The sequence below is a fragment of the Heloderma suspectum genome, chromosome 3 (assembly GCF_057233095.1).
Source record: "Heloderma suspectum isolate Gila_16-S chromosome 3, 16-S_ref, whole genome shotgun sequence".
NCBI classification, from domain to species: domain Eukaryota; kingdom Metazoa; phylum Chordata; class Lepidosauria; order Squamata; family Helodermatidae; genus Heloderma; species Heloderma suspectum.
Window position 1 is genome coordinate 4,404,078 of NC_139460.1, and position 15,736 is coordinate 4,419,813.

At 49.1% G+C, this 15,736-nt stretch overlaps 1 protein-coding gene across 2 annotated transcripts in view; it reads right to left on the minus strand.

The window, feature by feature from the left end:
* The window catches only part of ATG16L2 (autophagy related 16 like 2), a 65,749-nt gene that overhangs the window by 7,972 nt on the left and 42,041 nt on the right, over positions 1–15,736 (minus strand). For both annotated transcript variants that reach the window (XM_084842327.1, XM_084842326.1), the window contains 7 exons: positions 15,656–15,718; positions 14,764–14,872; positions 11,587–11,692; positions 9,086–9,156; positions 5,573–5,644; positions 2,520–2,640; positions 1,756–1,861 (listed from right to left, as the gene is read on the minus strand). In XM_084842327.1, the coding sequence (XP_084698453.1) occupies positions 1,756–1,861; positions 2,520–2,640; positions 5,573–5,644; positions 9,086–9,156; positions 11,587–11,692; positions 14,764–14,872; positions 15,656–15,718 (648 nt within the window). The remainder of the gene's footprint in view (positions 1–1,755; positions 1,862–2,519; positions 2,641–5,572; positions 5,645–9,085; positions 9,157–11,586; positions 11,693–14,763; positions 14,873–15,655; positions 15,719–15,736) is intronic.

Genomic DNA, 15,736 nt, shown 5'->3' on the forward strand with positions numbered 1-15,736 from the left:
CCCATGAACACCCCGACCTTCCTAATTCACGGAGCACGAACTCCGTGCAGAGGAGGAGGCAGGGGGAGAGAGAGGCTCGCTCGACACAAGCACTCTGGATCACCTGCAAAGTACAGCGGCTATAAATAGAGCAGGTGAGGAACAGAAATAGCAGCAGCAGCAGCCAGGCTGCTCTCCCTGGACTCGCTGTCCCTTAAGAGGCTGCCGGGAAAAGACCGAGGCAGTCCAGCTCCAGCTTTCTGCGGGCCCTCGGGCAAGACACCCTCCAGGGGCCCCTCCTGTGGTGCGCACCTGCGTCTCACCGCCACTGACACCAGCTGCTCCCCCTCCCCCTCCTCCTCCTTGCTCCCGCTTGCTTGCTGGACAGGCAGAGACCCAGGCAGCACGTGGGCTGCGGTGTCTCCTGCTCCCCCTCCTCACCACCACCCTTGTCTGGGCCAGAGGGAGACACAGGTGGACAAGCAGCTTGCCATGGTGGAGAGGAGGAGCAAGTCCAGGGCCTCTAGCCAGTGGGCCCCTGCTGGGGTGTGGGCCCTTGGTAGGCGCCCAACCATGCCTACCCTTGACGCCGGCCCTGGACAAAGTCTCCGCAGCCAAGGCCCCCGCCCTTGCGAAGCGACGTTGCTGGGCGGCCACTCAGTGATGAGCGAGCGATGGAGCAGAGCAGGGAAGTACAAATGCTTATGGGCAGACCGCAGCACAGGTGTTGGGGCTCTCGGTCTGAATCCTGGCAAAGACAAGGTACTCCTCATCTCTCCCTAACAGGCTGCAGCTTGGGAAGCCCCCTCAATGCCTTTTTAAAAAAATCCTTTCCAAAACACTCAAAGCAGCTTACAGTAAAATACAAATAATAATAATAATAATAATAATAATAATAATAAAATATGTATTTTGTAATATGCAATGCAAAAAAAAAGACCCCCACCCACATCAAACCACTAATCAACCCAGCAGCAAACATCAGAGCAGCAGTCACAAACAGGGACGTGTGAGGAATTTGGTCTTTGGGAATTCCAGTGCAAAGTGACCTGATCCTCCCACTGAACAAATGTGCAGATCGGAACCTAGTTATTCACCAGCTTTCACACTTCCCAAATATTCCAACACAGTTCTCATCTCCCCCCAAAAGTATCAAAATTCCTTAAAAATGTGAATTTTGAGAGAAAAACATCATTTTAAAATTCAGATTTCAGTACATATTTTAAAGTGATTCTTTCTGCACCTTTTTGTTCTAAAAATGCTGATTCTTGCAGAAATGGGATGGAATGGACTTGTGGCTGAGTCCATGTGAAAGTGACATGGACCAGAAACAGAATGATTTGCCAATCCCCCTTTCTCAAACAGTCAAAAATACAGAAAAAGTGAGGACTCGATCTCAACCAGAGCAGAGGAGAAAATCTCAGCAGGCCATGATCTCTTACAAAGGCCTTCCTGAAGGGCCACATTTTGATTAGGTGGTGGAAAGAACATGAAAACTGATGGGGCCAGGTGGGCTTCACTTGGGAGGGCATTTGACAATAAGAACATCGACGAGCCCTGTACACACAGTGGCCAACCAGCTGCCCATGGGAAACTCACAAGCAGGACATGAGGCAACAGCATCCTCCTGCCCATGTTCCCCCGCGACCGGTGTACGTAGGCTCACTGCCTCTCATACTGGGGTGCCACGACTAAAAAGGCCCCAACTTCGACTCATCCGCCAAACTGCACTACCAGTACTAAAGTGTCCACACGTGTGGCTGCTTGTAGGCTCACCTGCTATCCCAGAAGCGGATCGTCTTATCGTGATGTCCGCTGACAATGATGGGGTCACAGCACACAAGGTCATTGCAATAGGAGAAGACATTGATGGTTCTGGAACCTGCCCAAAGGACAGAGACATGGGAGTCAGGGACAGGAGATGGGGCCCCAGGAAAGGTCTAGCACAGAGGTCCTCAATGCAGCCCTACAGAGACTTCCCACAGCGCCCACAAAGCTGTCCACTCCTCACCCCCTTCAAAAAAGGTTTTTAAATAAAGATCTTGGAAAATGACAGGGCAGTCTTCTTTCTCTCCCGTTCTAGCCCTGCTCTTTCTCTCTTCTCTGCCCCTTTGCCTTGCTGTTTTCCCCTCCCTCCCTTCCTCTAGCCTCATTATTTCTCTGCCCACCTCTTTACCTTGCTGTTTCTCCCCTCCCAGCCTCTGGCCTTGTTCTTTCTCTACCACTTTGCCTTGCTATTTCTCCCTCCCTCCCAGCCTCTCCCCACCTCTAGCCTCACTATTTCTCCCCCCCCACCCCACATCTTCAGCTCACTTTTGACTAGCCAGGTCCCACAGCAATCATTATGTGACTAGCCACGTCCTCCGTGGGAGCCATTTTGTGGTGGTGCCCACAGCAGTTTCTCAAATGTCCAAACATGCCCACGGATCCAAAATGGTTGGGGACCCCGGCCTAGCTACCCATAGGAAATCAGCCCTGGCGTGCGGCTGGCTGGCAGCATCGGGGCGTCCTCCCACAGCGGGGGCGTTGCTGTTACTCACACGCTCCTTTGCCCAAGTCCCACTCTTTCACTGTCCTGTCTCGGCTGCCCGTCACAGCCTGGCACTGGGTGGACCTGAACCTGGCAGCTGTCACTTTATCGGTGTGTCCCGTGAGAATCTCCTAGACAACAGAAGAGTGGGGACGTACAGAGATTCGCTGCTTTTTAATTTTCCTTGCCATACTGTCCTTAATTAGACATAAAAAACAGGAAGACTGAGAAACCAGGGAGCAGACATTTCAGTCTTCCTGAAGTCTCTCCATCTCTGGCCTTAAAAAGAAAAGGAAAAACATAGAGGGCAGTTCAGAACAGAAGACTTCAGAATCTCAATTAACTAAACAATGCTAAGAGCGCCTCTCAGGATCCAAGCAAAGCACTTTGGGCGAAGGCAACTGAACCCCAGCTGGCTTCTGTACTGTGCTGCAGACAGAGTTTACACCACAACATTCAGCCTTGTGCAGCCTACTCTTTGGTCCACCAACGCATTTTAAATTTGCAAGCGGGTCAGCTACTCAGGGCATAACTGATCTGTACCAGCACGCAGGGTGTGGCTGTGGATCATAGTCTTGACTGGAACTGTGGCCAGTGAGTTTGGCCACCTCTTGCCTAGTTCATGTGCTGCACGAGTGGAGCAATATAGTAGAAGGGCGCATGTGTGTGCGCGTGCACACGCATGTATAGTCCATACCAGCCTTGCCTAACCTAGCACCCTCCAGATGTGTGGGACTACAACTCCCAGCATTCCCCAGCCATGTTGGCTGGGGGATGCTGGGAGTTGTAGTCCCACACATCTGGAGGGCGCCAGGTTGAGGGAGGCTGATTTGTATGCACAAGTTGCAATGCCCTGGAGGGTGAATCTTGTTAAGACACAACATCACCCTGATTATTAGGAGCCCAGAGCTAGGAGCAGGCAGATCACCGCCCACGGGCAGACCCACCCGTGGCCTCCTCAACTGTGGTACCAGCCTCTGGAATCTTTTCCTCAGGGAGGCTCACTGGGCAGCCACTCTCATCGGCATCTGGCCAAGACCTTCTCTTCCCCAGGCTTTCTACCTTTGCAGCTCATGCGTTGTTTCCTGTTGCTCAGGAGTTCAGTTTCGGATGTTAACTAAATGGTAATGTGTCTGCTATGGCCTAGGCAGTAATAGGGGAGGCATCAATCCACAGGAGGCAGAGAGAGGCAGAGAGGGCCACGAGACCAATTCAAGTCCCAGGCTCGGACAGCTTAACTGGTGACGCACACGTTAAGCGGAAAGGGCAGAACTCCACGGATGGGAATGTAAGCCATTCCACAGGGGAGTGGGAGGGAGAGCGTGTTGAAGCACTGAAGTCGCAGTTAACGCAGACAAAAGCCACGGGGCAGGAGTGTCCAGCTTGGTCCTCTGCCAAGAGCCAGCCGTGCTGCTTTGACAGGTTCAGAGTTTGGGGAGGGACGACAGGGACCCCGTCCGCTAGCCCCGCGTTCTCCTTTTGGTACCAGCCGTACAGCTCCTCCTGCCTGTGGCCCGGCCCCCACCGTCTTCTATGGCATTTTTCAGCACACGGCAGCACTTTCCATTTCTCATCTGAGGTATCCTTAGCACCAGCCTGGGAGAAGCCTACGTGTCCCACAAGGTCACCAAGGAACCATCGGAACATCAGAAGAGCCATGCTGGAGCAGACCTGGGGTCCCTCTAGCTCAGCATTCAGGACAGAGTAGAGATCTGAACGCAGAGGCTCTCAAACATCCAACCAGAACAGCTGCTCTGCCCCACTAAATCTTGTCTAGTTTAATCGAAGAATGATAGGGAAACACCCCCACCCTTTTTTTGGCACAACAACACTGAAGTTAAATCGGTTTCCCCTTTTTTTATTTGTAATGGATTCACATGATGAGTTAATATTTGATTTTAATCGTTGTTGTAATGTTCTTTAGTTATTGTCATCATCCTCAAGAGCCTCCTTTTTTACAAAGCTTTTGGCTCAATCCCCTTAATTTCCATGCCCTTCTGCAAACTATCAGAGTAACCCTAATTGCCGGGGGGGGGAGGAAGAATAAAATGGTTGATAATCTGCCACTTCCAAAGCCCCACTGCATCACACAGGCTAAGCTTGGGGGGGGGGGTGTTTAAGTTCTTCAGCAGTTTTCTTTTTAAAACCCCATTGGTTTCAGACCTGGGTCCGGCAGAATCAAGGCCGCCCCTGGAATGCCCTGTTTTGGGTCTTACCACTAGTGGAAACACTGCCAGCAGGACTTTTATGCCCCCAGCACTTTCTACAGGCACGGGGGGGGGGGGGGGGCTCTGCTACAGATGCACTGCCCTGCCGGTGGATGAAGCTCTCTCCACTGGCAGAGGTGAACTTCCACCGCACCCCAACACCCTCTGAGAGGGCCCTCCAAGGGGTTAAGGATACTCTGCCTGCCTGTAACCAAGCCACGTGATAAAAACATCTCATATTCCTCCCTCGTGAACCCCTGGCTCCGGTTCTTTCCGCTTCCTCTGCTTCCCTGTGTTGAATGTGAGATTTCAGGCTTCTCCTCAGGGCGAAAACCTATCCTGCAAATTCCCACATACGTGGATGGCGTCTTTGTCTTCATCTTCTTCTTCGGCTGCTTAAGGGCCTTTGGGGTTGAAAGCGGTTTATAAATGGAATTTGCCTACACCCAACTCAAGGCTTTGTCTGATGCCTGTCGGAGGAGAGCATCCTGTGGAATCCCCCAACCCTGAAAATCCAGAGCTCTCTGTTCTGCCTTTGGGATCCATAGAAGAGACACCAGGAACAGCTCTTAATGCTTCTACTGAGCCATATCCAGGACAGGCCAGCTGCCCAAGCCAGCCTTGTGCATCCAGTCCAAGCAGTGCACCCTCAGGACCCCTCGCAATGATACAGAGCAGGCTGGCCTCTCCTGGGCCATGCTCGGCTGGGTGTGAGGCAGGATTCGCCCCCCAGCACCCCCTGCAACATTGCAAGAGGCTGCTTCAAGGGAGCATTCAGTGGGTCAGACCAAGCCCTTTCCACCCACCCCTTCCACTGCCAACCCCTAAAGCAACAAGCAAATGCGGACGAGCCCACCTTGCACTGGCTGTCTCCAAGCGTCCATAGCTGGGCGGCATTGTTGTATGTGGCAGCTAAGACGTGGCCCCCCTGGTGGGAGAGAGAGAGTGGATGAGAGCAGTGCTCTTGTGTGACCATCGGCCTCTGCTCTCCCTGGGCTTAGAGTGCTGGGAATAATGGGAGTTGTAGTCCCACACATCTGGAGGGCACCAGGTTGGGGAAGGATAGCTGAAGGCCCAAGGTACCCTGGAGGTGGCCAGCCTGTGTCCGGGCTGAATGACGTCAGACAGAAAGTGGCCATCCCCAGCAAGCTGTACAGAGGGAGAGGAGAGAGGAAGCAGGACCATTCCACCAGCCCTGCTGAAAGACCACCCTTGTGGAGGCTCCTCGTCCCTCGACTCTCATCCCCAGCAGCCACTCTAGTTGGCTGTACAGGGGAGATGGGAGGAGAAACATAGAATAGTAGGGTTGGAAGGGTTCTATGAGATCATCTAGATCCCTGCTCAGTGCAGGAATCTAAGTCAAAGCATCCCTGACAGATGGCTGTCCAGCTTCATCTTGAATGCCTCCAGTGTGGGAGAGCCCACCACCTCCCTAGGGAATGGGTTCCATTGTTATTCGAACATTAAGCAATCCTCCATTAACCTTACTACTAATTGAGGGTTATGCGAGGGTTGTTTAAACCTCAAAAAACCCATAGAACCATAGAATCATAGAATAGTAGGGTTGGAAGGGGCCTACAAGGCCATCGAGTCCCACCCCCTGTTCAGTGCAGGAATCCAAGTCAGAGCATCCCCGACAGATGGCTGTCCAGCCTCGTCTTGAACGCCTCCAGTGTGGGAGAGCCCACCACCTCCCTAGGTCATTGGTTCCATTCTCGCACTGCTCTAACAGTCAGGAAGTTTTTCCTGATGTTCAGCCGGAATCTGGCTTCCTGTCACTTGAGCCCATTATTCCGTGTCCTGCGATGATCGAGAAGAGATCCTGGCCTTCCTCTCTGGGACAACCTTTCAAGTACTTGAAGAGCGCTATTAGATCTCCCCTCAGCCTTCCCTTCTCCAGGCTAAACATGCCCAGCTCTTTCAGCCTCTCCTCGCTGGGCTTCGTTTCCAGGGCCATTCCACCGGCCCTGCTGAAGGACTCAATTTTTTCTCCGTCCCTTCCCATTCCTTTTTCCTTGTGTGTTGCATCTATTCAGATTGCAAGCCTGCGGGAAGGGATGGTCTGCTTTTGCCGACTGCACGTCAGCCACTTGGCAGCCTTTTTGACGGAGGAATGGGATAAAAATGAACACGTCCGCTTGTTTTCCAAACTGCACAGCCCCAAATACTGCAGCCTTCCTCTGTCCACTTCTCACACCTGCTGTCACCCAACCCTCCCCCGCCTCACGAGAGGCTGTGGCTCTGTGGCAGAGCACACGCTCCGCAGGCAGGAGGTCCCCAGTTTGACCCCCAGCAGCATCTCTGGATAGGGCTGGAAAAGAATCCTCGCTGAAGCCCTGGAGAGCCGCTGCTTCCCGTCAGTGTCGACAAGCCTGGGCTAGATGGGTCAAGGGGGTTCTGGCTCAGTATAAGGCACCCTCCTGTTCAATCTGATGAGTACCCGCTACAAGATGGAGTGAAGAAATCAGGAAAGGTAAGGCTGGGGTCTACTGATGACTGTTTCATGGGACCTGGGGCCCCACGCAAATGTGCCAGCAATCCCCGCACCCAAGCCAGTTCCAGATGTATGGGTAGCTGCCCCCTTTTCTTGATTCTGCTTGAGAGGGCAACTGCATGTGGGGGGAGGGCAGAGTGCAGACATCGGGCAAGCCTGAACTTCCCACACACCGGGCAGACTCCTCTGGCAGGTCACAAAAACATCACTGTTTGTGGCCAGAACTCATCATGTGAAGATAACCCTGGATGTAGGGACGGATGGGCTGAAGGTTTCTGGCTTGCTCTCTGGCTCTTTTCTAATTGCCTTTTACATTCCGTTTGACTTTGGGGGTGCCGGATCAGCCTGCTAATGAGTTCTGAAAGCTTGTTAGCTTATTCTGAAATTCCCTTTGCCAGGTGGCTGCAGCTGGTTAGCAGACCATCCGTGCCCCAGAGTCCTCTTGGTTTTCAGGTTTATCAGGGAAGGAAAAACACATCTATGTTTGGGAAATGTTTACTCTAACAGACTGTATTTCCTTGTTGGCAGCAGCTTTTGCATACAGCTGTGTGGTGATCTCTGGCGTACATCTGCAGGAAATGCTCCTTCCAAGGGGCATGCTCCAGCCGCTCTGTTAAAACCACTTAAGATGCTAACTTATATCAGGACAGAGTTGTTTTACCTTCAGCCCAGTCTTGTCAACTCTGAATGGCAGCGGCTCCGAAGGGTCTCAGGCAGGGGAGGGGGTCTTTCCAGTGACCTCCTACCTGACCCTTCTAACTGGAAATGCTGCCAGGGATTGAACCTGGAATGTCGTTTTTTTAATTAACTGAGGACATTTTGTATTTTTTTGAATTAATTGAGGATGTTTTGCATTGTTTGTTTTTAAGTATTTTAACTGTGGACATTATGTATTTTAAACGCTGATGTTGCAAACTGCTTCAAGATGTCTTTTTAGATATAGCCAGGTGGTCTATAAATGGATTAAAGAATCTTCACATTTCATATTTTTAGAAACATCCTGACCTTACCATGGACTGGTTAGGAAAGCGTGGAGGGAGGCTGCATTCAGCCCAGTGAGTTCCAAGTCCAGGATTTAATCTCAGCTAGGGATGGGCAAATGAGTGACGTTTGAGATCGCTAGGACTCTCTGAATGTCACCTCTCTGCTCGCCTCGTGCCCGATTCCTGTTCGTGTTTGTGACTGCTGCTCACGCTTCACGAACGGGAAAACTGCACAAATTGCACAGTGATAGAATGTGAAATTTACGCAAGTTTCCTCCATAGATTAATGTGGGGCTTTCATTCCACAGGGGAAATTTGCGCAAAACAGAACTGGGGAAAGTTGTGCAAATCAAACAGCAGCACATCTCCAGCAATTTGCAAACATTTTTGGCAGACGTCCTTGTGCTCACATTCGGGGCTTTGAATGGGGCACGCTCGCATGTTTTGCAAGCAAAAACAAAATTCTCATACATCCCTAATCTGAGCTAGTGCTTAATCAGAGCTGAGCCCTGGGACCTACTTTCAGCATCATCCTTGGAAACTGGTAGAGTAGAGAGGCACACTCCACAGCATCTCCAGCCAAAAAGGGATCTCAGGTAGCTTCAGGGATAGGAAAGAGGCTCTCTGTGCTGCTGAGACCCTGCAGAGCCAATGCCACTCAGAGCTGACAGAACTGGACCAGATGGAACGGTGGTTTGGTTCAGTATAATAAGGCAGAACCACATATTCCCATGCACAGTGGCTTTCCCCCACCACTAAGTATTCCCTACCAGGCTACCTACTCTTGGGATGAAAGGGAAGGAAGGTGCAGCTTCCAGGAAGGCTGGAGCAGCACAGCCTCATCCAAGCCCTTGCCGGTTCTCACCCAGGTGTGATTCATGGGCACACTCACCGATGGGTCAAACTCGACGCTGGTGATGCTGCTGTTGGCACCCTCCAATGTCTGCATGTCCTCCAGGCGGCCTGAAGACAGTCAAACCAACACCCAGAGTGAGTCCACCTGCTGGCTCTTCCAGGAAGAAGCAAAGCAGCAGCAGTGACAAATCACGCAGCCCTGACAAAGCAATCGCTGCACTTTCCAAAGAGAGAAAGCACTGCAGAAAATCTGTGTCTGACAAGAAAGGTCCAGTGAACGTCAAATAATAAAAAGCAGGGTGTCCCGATTTCTTGCCTCAGATTACCTCTCTGCACAAGGTGCAGCAGTGTCTTCAACAGGAGGGTTTCCATCAATGTGGCCTGTAGTGGTGCTGAAACACTAGGGAAGGTGGCCAGTGCAGCCCCCACCCCTTTGCTCATCCCCCTGCCCCTTCCTTGCTTGTCCCACTTGCCTGAGGAGGGAGGTGAATGACAGGGCCCAGGAAGGAACGGGGCAGGAAGAGGCGTCTCCCGTGGGATCATACTGTCAGATGTTTAGGTAGGTTGTCTGGGGGCCACCCTACTCTGAGCGTCAATGGGGCTAAAGTACGATTACTGTCCCCAGTGGGAGGATGCAAGATGCTGAATGTTTGAGGGCTTCTGGACCTGCAGATCAGAGAGGGACCAGAAGATCATGAAGGCCGCCCTTCCCCTTTCTCCCTTGGCCCCCACCCTCCACTGTTGCTCCTTTCTGCAGATTGCGACTGCATTGGCACCTTCCGAATTGTCAACGCAACCATCCCTGACGTATCCGTCCAAAAATACCTCATGCACAGAGCTTGCCAGAGTTCAGGCATTTTTTTTTTAATTAAAATTATTTTTAGGCTGCCCTTAAATCCTTTCCGATGGAAAGACTTATAGGCCCAGTTCGCTTGTAGCAATGAGCTGGAATATCGTGAACGAGGCAGCGTGCTGGTGCAAGTCACCCGATAACTCCTGCAGCAAGCGGGAGCGGCTCAACAAACCACCCACCTTCTGTCCGTGGCTTGCTTACTGTGACGAGCAAACTCGGAACTTTGGCTTGTCTCTCCTCTGACAAGCCAGCATCGTCAGTCATGGTTGGCTGTTGGGTTATGATGGTGGCAAGTTGGGGGAGAGACAAACTGTAGTTTCCAGTTTGCATGTCACAGTACGCTAATGATGGGCAGAAGGTCTGTGGTTTGTTGAGCCACTCCTGCTTGCCATAGGAGCCATCGGGCAGGGTGTACTAGCGTGCTACCCATAAACCATACGCCAGGGTTGCCCCAGACAAGCCAGGAACCCTAGGTTATCATTACTTGCAAACTCTCCCATAGTGAGGGTAAGGTGCAAACAAATTTGTAAATCACATTCTGCATGAATAAAATCTAAACTTTGCCCCCAAGTTATGCATGTTGTGTCAATGTATCTATTTTTTCCTTGGTATAATGTTTCTCCTCTGGTTCCCAAGGCCTAGGGAATAGTTTAGAAGGACATGACATACTTCTGCTGGTGAAGCTAAGCAGGCTTGGCCCTGAGGCTGTTTTATGCAAAGTCAGGTTTATTTATTCATTTTATAAATTGATATCCCACCCTTTCTGAAAAAAATATATATCTAGGGCACCTTACAAAGACACACACAGAGAGAGGCTTCTTTGGCTGAGGAAACCTTTACTATGACAAGACCCAGATATGTTTTTTTAAAAAAAGATAGGATGTTTGGCGTGCAAATCCACAGGTGTTCAGGCAGCTTTTTCTTATCATTTTGGATAAACTTGTTTGCTTTAATACAGAAGCTAATATTTAGGTTTGTGCGGTAATTTCTGCAGAATTTGGGATCTGGGGCAGAGAAGAAAGATTACAAAAGAAAACATTAAGTCTGCAGGAGTGTTTATGCGATATTAAGAGCCAGGAAGTAAAGGCAGCTACGCTTGGATAGAATTTCCAGCCCCCTGCTTGGTAGAACCTTGAAAAACTACTTACTTAAGGCAGTATCCAAGTTGGCACGAGCGGGAACGTAAATTATGTAGATAAGGATCTCTAGCACAGCACTGGCGTGCTGGCACAATAGGACTGCCCAGAAAACCCATTCTGCCAGCTAATGCTCTGGCACTATCCTTATGCTAGTGCCACATAATTTACCTTAGCACTCGCGGAAATGAGGATGCTGCCCTTAATGTTTGCAAAAATCATGAGGGCTAGAAACTCTTTTGAAAATTGCTAGTTGACATATTTAAGAATCCAAATGCATGCAAAATTCTTCATTTGTAAGATTACATTTTAAAAAAGAAAAGAAACAAAAGAACAACCCTCAACAGAGGACTGACATGGCAGAAAAGCCTACAGCCACGGCCAAAAATCTGCAATAAAAGCAGCAACACATCTGCAGTGTCGGGACAGTGAATTACCACTCTTAGCAGGTGGCTGGTAGGATCCTCCAAGCCTTGACTCACTCAAAACCTGCTTCTGCACTAGTCAGTCATGGGAGAGGGCAGGTGATGCCTTTTGCCTTCAGCTCACCTCCAACCACGTTCCAGAGTCGGATCAGCCTGTCCGTCCCACCTGTGGCCAGCATGCCAGAATTTGGACTGAACCTGATGGCATTGATCTCGGAGACGTGGGCTACCTGGAATGGGGGAAGGGGACAAAGAAAGGGGTACCACAAAAGCCCAGCAGCTGCAACTCTCGAAACCAACACTGTAGTTCTGCTGGTGTGGATAATTATCCTAAAGCCATCTGTCTGCCTGAATCACTTTCCTTGAGGGTGGGGGGTAATGGGCTGGATGCACAAATCCTCACACAAGCTAACTGAGAGTTAAGAACAGGGGTGCACATCAGAAATGTGATCCTCCCTGGAAACAAAGGACAAGGTCCACATTAATGAAAGCAAAGGGGAAGCACATTTATTTATTTAAAATATTTATATCCTGCCTTTCATTAAAAAGTATAAAAAGCCCATAAAGAAGAACCACAAAACACAGTAAAAGAAAAGAAGATAACCAAGCAGAGCAACCCACAAACAAGGACCATAAAAACACAGTGATTTTTTTTAAAAAAAACACACACAACAACCAAGCAGAGCAGCAGTCCAAGAGTTAAAAATAGTTAAGACAGCAGCAATAAAATATCACTAAACCCCATAATACCCCCCACCCCTGGCAAGAGAGTAACGTCATCAAAGTGGTAACGTCAGTCTAAAGGCCAAAGGCCTAAACAGAAAAGTTTTCAGACCACAGAGCAAAGCCAATAACAAGGGGGAAAGTGGATCTCCCTGGGGAGAAAGTCTCAGAGTTTGGGCACAGCTAAAGACAAGACTCTCTGCCTCAATGATGAGGATGATGTATTTACATAGTGTTGCCATCAAAGATGCGCTAGGACCTCTAAGAGACTGCTGGAGAAGGGCGCTGCTAGCTAGAAAAGAGGCTCGTCTGAATAACATTTGGCGACTGCTCCTGGTGGACAGGATTTGCTTGTTTGAGGGCAGAGGGGGGAACATGAGGCCCTCCGGAAGTTGTTGAAGTACAACTGCCAGCATCCCTGGCCATGGGCCAAGGTGGCTGGGGCTGATGCGGGCTGAAGTCCAACATGTGGAGGGCCACAGCTTCCCCCAACCCTGCCTTGTTAGTCCATGGAGAGGGATGCTCAAGGATTTTGTTCAGTCTACATTTTAAAGCAAACTGACCTGATTCTCATTTCCCCAGGCTAATAGAGTTTTTGCACTTCTCTGAATGTTGAGATACAGTTCTTGGCTCAAAAAATGTACCATACCAAAAAAGTGTATTTTCAGTTACAATCCATACAAAAATGCGTATTTTAGGATTAAATGTGTATTTTGTGTGTGTGGGAAATAGGTTAAAAAAGAACGCAAAATTCCTGCTCAACCCACTTCTGCTGTGGGGTACCACAAGGTTCCATCATGTCCCCCGTGCTCTTTAACATCTATATGAAGCCACTGGGTGAAGTAATCAGAGGTTCTGGATTGTGGCGTCAATAGGTTGGCTCCCGCCCCATGGAATGTCCCTTCCAAAAGAGGTCAGGGATGCACCCAGGTGACTTTGCTTTCAGCATTTGCTGAACACTTTTCTTTTCAGGCAAGCATTCCCTGACTAATGACTAAAGTCCAGACACTGTTTTATTGATGTTTTTGCTTTTAGTGTAATGTTGTTGTTTTGGTATTTTGATTTGTTGTACATGACTCCAATATCTCTCGATGTGGAGTGGTTTATAAATTCTAAAATAAATCATCCAATGATGGCGACACTCAGGCTGGCTGGGAGTTGCTCTCCAAAACATCTGGAGGGCACGTGGCTGCCCCAGCATATTACTGGCTGGGTTATATTGTCTCAATCTGCTTGTAGCTTTTGCAGCTTTGCGCTGCCTTTTAGTCTGTAATTGTTACGAAGGACATGGTTTTATCTGTATTTTCTTTCGATGTGTTTTGGGTCTATTAAATACCACCATGGAATCCATTGGATGAAGGGAGGCTTAGACATATTTTAAATATACAATTCTGTGTCCTGTTCTGGGCACCGCGCTTTAGGAAGGATACAAACAACTGGAGTGGGTTCAGAGGATGGCAGAGAAGAAGGTCAGGCAGGGGTCTGAAAATCAAGCCCTATGAGGAAAGACTGAAGGAGCTGCCCATGTTTAACCTAGAGAAGAGAAGACAGAGGGAGGGCCTTCAAATGCCAGAAGGGCTGTCCAAGAGAAGAGGGGAAAACTTTGTTCTCTGCTAACTTGTTCTCTGCAAGACTAGACTGCAAAGGCTCTAAGTTAGGAGAGGGGACAAGAAGTAAGAGCAGTCTGAGGGGAGGGACTCTCCCTTGCTGGAAGTTTTCAAGCAGACACTGGGCTGCCCTCTGCTGGGAATTCTCTAGCTCTGGGTTTCCTTCATCAAGCAAGAGGCCTGATTACGTGGCCCACAGAGCACCTTCCAACTCTATGGTCCTATAATATTGCCTGCTGTAGCATTTAGCAACAGAATGCATGGAACTAAATAAATTATACCTTCCAAAGGTGTTGCCATGTTAGCCTGTTGCAGCAATAGGGATGCAAGATAATTTCGTTTCTTTTTGCAAATCATGCAGACATGTCCTGTATGCAATGCCAATGCAAAAAGGAGCAGGATTTTTTTTTGTTAGAAATGTGCACAAATTCCTGAATTTGCAATTGCATTTTCACACTTTGGTCTATGGAGGAAAGCATGCACTTTTGAAAAACACTTCTCCTGTTTGAATGAGCTGAAAAACAGTTCGAAAATGGGAGTGAACTGAAATGAGCTTCAAAAGCGAATTTCGGAGAATGTAATTGAGCTTGGAGATGGCTGGTTCTCCCATCCCTACGCAGCAAAGGCAACAACGAGTCTTGTGGCTTCTTAAAGACGAACAAATTTGCTATGTCATAAGCTTTTGCAGACTACAGCCCACTTCATCAGATGCATGAAGCATTATCCTCAGTTGGCAGGGATATTTACGCCTGGATGTAGAGGTGAAAAACTGTAGAATGTGGGGTTCGATGGCAGTGAAATGCAGAAAGCACAGTTGATGCTAATTTAATTAGAGATGAAATGGTTAATGGATTCCAAATCCAAATGTGAACGTCTGGAAGAGTTCATCAACAGATTCCTGGGAGCATATCCGAAATAAACAAGGGTAGCAAAAGCATAAGTGAGAGGAATCTCTGGAATCTCTGATTTACCTGTATGTCACTCACACTGGACGGGAGGCAGGCAGCCACGCAATAGGGAATACTGCAGTACCGATCCGCCGACACGCTACTGATGGAGTTCCCACGTTTCAACCTGAAACTAACCAGAGCAGGTCAAAGCTCTAGGGCCAGCTATGGCTCAGCACAGATACAAGAGGACTTGCCATTGTGAATGGGCTTCGTGCTCACACACTGCTCTGTAAGCTTCACGTCCCTCCCTTGCTTCCCAATTCATTGCAATCAGAGTTTGACGCGACTTCCAAATCAGGCAAATTATGGTTTCTGCAAACCTAGTTTGTTTGCCTTGAAACCAGCACTGGAAACCCAGGTCAAACTGGGATTTCCGGTTTCGGTTTGGAGGCAGCTATGTCGTGCAGTACTCTTATTTGGCCTGGGTCAGATGTCATGATAAACTATAATTCCTGGGAATTGGGAAATGATTTTGCTTCAAATGTGGAGCGACACAGCCTCTCTGTGCAGATTCCCCTTGCTGGACCAGGGAATGCAAGTTAAAGGTTCAATATTCCAGCACGGGTAGAAATTATGCAAGCTTTTGAATAAATCCATAGTTCTAGATTTGGGAGGGAGGGAAAATGTAACTCCTGCTTACAATTATTTTTTAGCCATTTGTGTTAATTCAAAGGTGGCCACTTTACTGGACCCCTAAACAAATAGATAGGATCCACGCTGATAACATTTTTTGTAATGGAGAGAAGTTCTGTGCACTTCTAAAGCTTACTACCTTACCATATCGGGCACAGTCGATCCAATAAAAGGTTATCATTGAAATTGTTTGGGATCTTATCTCAACTTTTCGTGGCACTTCAGATACTTTCCAGACCTACCTAACACTGAGCACATACAAGCTGAGCAACCAACTTACTCAAGCAAACCCTTGAAAACATCCACATATCTGGTGAGGGTCATGGAGGTGGCGGATGCAGATCTAGATGAAAAGCCAAAC